Consider the following 5464-nt stretch of genomic DNA (forward strand, 5'->3'; position numbering starts at 1 on the left):
CTCGCCCGCACCAAACAACAACAACAACAGAAACTCCGTCCAAGCCGTTGCGCAGATCGATCGATCCGTCCTTGCGTCGTCTCATCGCCGCCGTCTCCGCTCGTGAATCCTGTGCAAGGTTCTCTGCTTCTTCTCTGCGGAAGGCGGGATCTTGCGCCGTCTGGTGCGGCCGGGCTCTCCGTCGCGTCGCCAGCCGCCGGCCGGGATCTGGTACGGGCTCTGCCCTGTTTTTCTTTCATTTTGTTCTCGTCTGTTATTATTGTAGATGTGTGGTATCTGCGTTGAGTGCGCTCTAGGGGTTCGTGGATTTAGAGAGATCCAGTTTCTTACGTTTTGTTCCGTTTTACCTCCGTGGTTCCATGAATGTTCTACGGTTCCGATTTACCTCCGTGCCTCGATGAATGTTCCATGGTAATGGGAAATTTAGGAGGATCTCTTGGCACTAGTTTGTTATTTGGGAATCTCTTCGTACTACTAGTTGGTACTGTACCTATGCAAGGGAAACGATGAACTAGCCGTTCTAGAAAATTCGAGGACGACGTCTGCTTAGACCCACCGCCCTATTAATTCGGTTTAGGGACACGCAAGTTAGTTTTCAGATTCCGGACTGGGAAATCACGGGACCTGGATTTTTGCTCGTACCATATCACAAATCCAAGTACCACAAGCCTGTTTCTCTTCATGTTTATGTAAAATAAAATAAAAAATTCCTTCTGCATAAACACCTAAGTCTTGTTGTATTTATTTCCGATCCAAGTTGGTAGTGTACCTACGCAGACGAACTACCTGCTCCACAAAATTGGAGGACCGCATCTACTTCCACACCCCCTTCTCAATTCGTTTTAGGGAGTCACAACTTAGTTTTCAGACTTCCAACTGCAAAAGCACAGTAATAATCCTACCATAGGTGGAAACTCGTCTGTTTCTAGTCATCTTCTTGGGAAAGAAACCCTTCTGCATAAACATCTACTCCTATTTTCGTTGTATTCATTTCCAATCCAAGTAACCGTACGCCTCACGTTATGTTCTACTTTTTTTTGGCAGCACCAAGATTTCAATAAGGAGGAAACATCTTAGGGAATGCAGAAAGATGTGTTTGCATGCTAGAGATCTACCTTGCGAGGGAATCATCGGCAAGGTAGCGGCCCCTGCGTCCGCTTTGATTGACCTTGATGACACCGGTTCACAACACACGCAGCTCTTCCTCGATGTGCTTCTGCACAATGGGATTCGACGTGGCATCTCAGCCATCATCCTAGATTACCATCTCGGAGGGGACGGTTGAATTCATCTACCATCCGCAGCAGGCTCCTTAATTTGGAAGGTTCCGGTTCGCTGCTCTCTAGGGGAGGTATCATGGCAGACCAGAAGGGGAATATTCTGATGAAGAAGTACGAGATGGGGAAGATGCTTGGGCAAGGCACCTTTGCAAAGGTTTACCACGCCCGAAACATCGAGACCTCGCAGAGCGTCGCCATCAAGGTGACCGACAAGGAGAAGGTTCTGAAGGGTGGGCTCACGGATCAGATCCAAAGGGAGATTTCTGTGATGAAGCTGGTGAAGCACCCAAACATCGTTCAGATGTATGAGGTTATGGCCACCAAAACGAAGATATACTTTGTGCTGGAGCACGTGAAGGGTGGTGAGCTGTTCAACAAGGTACAGAGAGGAAGGCTCAAGGAAGATGCTGCGAGGAAGTACTTCCAGCAGCTCATCTGCGCGGTTGACTACTGTCACAGCAGGGGCGTCTATCACCGTGATCTGAAGCCAGAGAATCTTCTTCTTGATGAGGACAGCAACCTCAAGATTTCAGATTTTGGCTTGAGCACTATTTCTGAGTGCAAGAGGCATGACGGGTTGCTCCACACATCCTGTGGCACTCCTGCTTATGTTGCTCCGGAGGTCATCAATAGGAAAGGCTATGATGGCGCCAAGGCCGACATATGGTCATGCGGGGTGATCCTCTTTGTGCTTTTGGCTGGGTATCTCCCATTCCAAGACAAGAATCTCATGACTATGTATAAGAAGATTGGGAAAGCAGAATTCAAATGTCCGAGCTGGTTCTCCACAGATATTCGAAGGCTTCTGCTAAGGATTCTTGATCCTAACCCCAGTACAAGGGTATCAATTGAAAAAATCATGACACATCCTTGGTTCAGGAAGGGTCTAGATGCGAAGCTGCTCAGATATAATTTGCAAGCAAGAGATGCCATTCCTGTTGACTTGACCGTGGCTGCAGATTCATTGAGCAGTAGCAACTCAACATCAGAGTGCAAGCAGCAAGAAGCGAAAAATCTCACCAATCTGAATGCCTTTGATATAATATCCCTTTCCACTGGACTTGACCTCTCTGGTCTGTTTGAGGAGTCTGAAAAGAAGAGCGAGTCCAAATTCACATCCACTAACACAGCTCCGATGATCGTGTCGAAGATTGAGAATATTGCAAAGTCTTTGCGACTCAAGCTCACGAAGAAAGATGGTGGCATGTTGAAGATGGAAGGTTCCCGGCCAGGAAGGAAAGGTGTGATGGGTATTGATGCTGAGATATTCGAGGTTACACCTAACTTTCACCTTGTGGAGTTAAAGAAAACAAACGGTGATACCTTGGAGTACCAGAAGGTCTTGAACCAAGACATGAGGCCTGCACTGAAGGACATAGTCTGGGCTTGGCAAGGCGAGCAACCCAGGCAGCAGCAGCAATCATGCTGAGAACTGTGACAAGTGCAACATTTTGCAACTTGAGGCAATTACCAGGCGTTCGTTTGTTCTGTAATTCTTATCCCTGTTTGTTGTTCGTTTAATCGTTTCCTTTCCCCTTGTAATGTCTGTATAAACCTTTATTACCATCTTCTGATGAAGATTTAATGGAAAGCATGATGTCTTCAGAACAGATAACAAGTCTCAGTTCAAAGTGTTTTCCAATGGCAGTGTATATGTGTACAGGAAAACTTGTCTACAGCATCTTCTGATCAAGAATTGATCTTCACCATGTCAGTACTATTTGGTTTTGTCTTGCATCATTATTAGACCCATATTTCTTCCGGTCTTACCTATTGAAGGATCCTTCTTCAGCATATCAGTACTATTTTGCTTTGACCTGCATCATGATTATACCCATCCTTGTGATGATCTGAACTACTGAAGGTATCATATTAAAACCCTATCGGGTGGGTAGCAATCACTCTTTTCGTAAAAGGCAAAGAGATATGTTTTTGTAAACAGCTCGTTATGGCCTAGAGGTAATGCAGAGCGTTGTTCTATATGGCCACTTGCATATATAGCATGCGGCGCTGGGAAGTAGCCTTATTTTACAGCTATAAAGTTAGCAAGATGCTGAACAAGATCCAAACTATGGGCTGGGTACTGATTGCGGTGCAGAAGCACCTGGGCCAAGATTTTGTGCATTACTGCAGTTGTTTACTCCTGTTACAGTCCAAAATTTGTCTACCTAACTGTATCATTGAGATGATCGGTAGGTGTGCTCGTGATGAACCTGAAGTTCTGAGCAACTATGCAAGTTATTCTTCTTTTTTCTTTTGAAAAGGGCAAATGACTTTTTCTCTTTGTTCTTCTAGATATGAAGGAGAAATAGAGTCTCACACAACCCCTTGTTTCATAGTTACAAGAGGAAAATTGGGAAGCTTTCCAACTCGTACAATATTTGTCCACCTTACTGCATCAACTGCTACGTGAAGTTCTGAGCAGTTATGTATTTATTTCGTTTCGAAAAGGGCAAGTGATTTTTTTTGTTCCTCTAGCTATGAAGGAGAAGTAGAGTTTCAGGCAACCTATTGCTTCATAGTTACAAGCAGTGGTGGGTCTAGAAACATCCGGAAGCCTAGGCAGAACATGTCTAAGATGCCAATTTTTGGTACAGTGGTAGCATCAGTGACTCTTTTGCCTGATTATATTTCATAACCTGCTACCACTCCGCCATGATCCGCCCGTTGTTTTCAGCCTAGGTGAGCAGCATACCTCAGCGGCTCTCCCAAACCAACCCGGCAATAATTCCAGAACATTCTCCACTGAACCAGACTGACGCAATATAGAGGGGTGGCTGGCTGGCTGATTAGCACAACTTGGAAATGCAGACAAAGGCTCCGCTGGGGAGATAAGGTGATAATGTGCATCATCGACGGTTGAGGAAGGCACTTGCAGCTTCTGTTGTAAGGCAGCAATAATGGTAGGTCTCTCAGTTGCTTTCAGCCAGAAAGAACAGATGTGGAGTGACCCATGGCCATGGGTGTGGTAACGGTGCAAAACTCAGGGCGACAGGGGAGAGGAGGAGGACAGGTTTGTTGGCATGGTTGTGCTGTGACCACTGCGAGGTGACGGGGGAGTTTTGGTCTTACAAGCAATGGTGGTCATTGGGCGAAAGGTAGTTATCGGATTGCGTTCAGGCTTCGACCAGAGCAGCAGCTGTTTGGTTTCGGGCATGTTTGGAACGAAGGTAAAACATAAGAACTTTGGAGGATTCATGTAGAGAAAATTCTTATGGTGTTGTTTGAACAAGGATATAGGAATACAATTCTTTTAGAATTTCTATGGGATAGGCTATTTCATAGTAATATTGGAGAAAATCTAGCATCAGGTTTCTCGTGTTTTCATTCCCTTGTGTCTAAGAGCATCTCTAGCAGAGCGCGCAAAAACGCGAACTGAAAATCCGGAGTTCAGTTCACCGAACTCATGTTTACGGGTCCAAAAATCGCTGGCGCAGAACAGACCCCGTAAATGAAAACTGTAAAACAGAATATTCCCCAAATATGCTATTAAGCCCCACCTGTCAGCTATTTTTTCCTTTTTTCCCTATTTTTCTTTATTTCCCATCTTCTTCTTCCCCGCGCTCCCCCGAGTTGTCCCCGGTCGGCCACCAAGGAGGCAGCCCCCCATCGCCCCTGCCCTGCGCCGCCCGCGCCGCCGCTCACCCGCCTGGCTCCGCGCCGCCCCGCGCCCGCACAGCCCCGCCCCGACCCGCACCCGCCGGCCCCGCGCCGCCGCGCGCCCGCCTTGCCCCAAGCCCGCGCGCCCGCCAAGCCCCGGCCGCCGCGCGACCGCCTTGCCCCGGGCCCGCGCGCCCGCCCGGCCCTCGCGCCGCCGCGCGCCCGCTCGTTCCCGCGCCGGTCGCGCGCCCGCCTTGCCCCGTGCCCACGCGCCCGCCCGGCCCCGGCGCCGCCCCGTGCCATGGCCGCTCGAGCTTGTCCAACGCCTGCACGCAACGCCCTGTCAGGGCAGTCCGCCGTCGCGCGAACAGACACCGATTCCAGCGACCAGCGGCCAATTCCAGCGAGGATATGCTTCTCTCAGTAGCCTACAGTCCATCTCCGGCGGAAATTAGTCAAAATTTGGAGGAATTTGGTGAATTTGACAGTGGTCTGGCGGGCGGAAGGACGAGAATGAAGAGCAACTGCCATGAACTTTCAGCACGCCCAAACTTCGGTTTTGCCTTCAGTTTGGGGTTTCGCCC

At 48.6% G+C, this 5464-nt stretch overlaps 1 protein-coding gene across 1 annotated transcript; it reads left to right on the plus strand.

Annotated features, from left to right (window-relative positions):
* LOC124670378 (CBL-interacting protein kinase 2-like) lies at positions 1-2890 on the plus strand. Its single transcript, XM_047206890.1, has 2 exons — positions 1-210; positions 1045-2890. The coding sequence occupies exon 2, from the start codon at positions 1357-1359 to the stop codon at positions 2707-2709; it is 1353 nt and encodes a 450-aa protein (XP_047062846.1). The 5' UTR covers positions 1-210; positions 1045-1356; the 3' UTR covers positions 2710-2890.
* The last annotated feature ends 2574 nt before the right edge of the window (positions 2891-5464 follow it).

This window comes from Lolium rigidum, chromosome 7 (genome assembly GCF_022539505.1).
Source record: "Lolium rigidum isolate FL_2022 chromosome 7, APGP_CSIRO_Lrig_0.1, whole genome shotgun sequence".
Lineage (NCBI taxonomy): Eukaryota > Viridiplantae > Streptophyta > Magnoliopsida > Poales > Poaceae > Lolium > Lolium rigidum.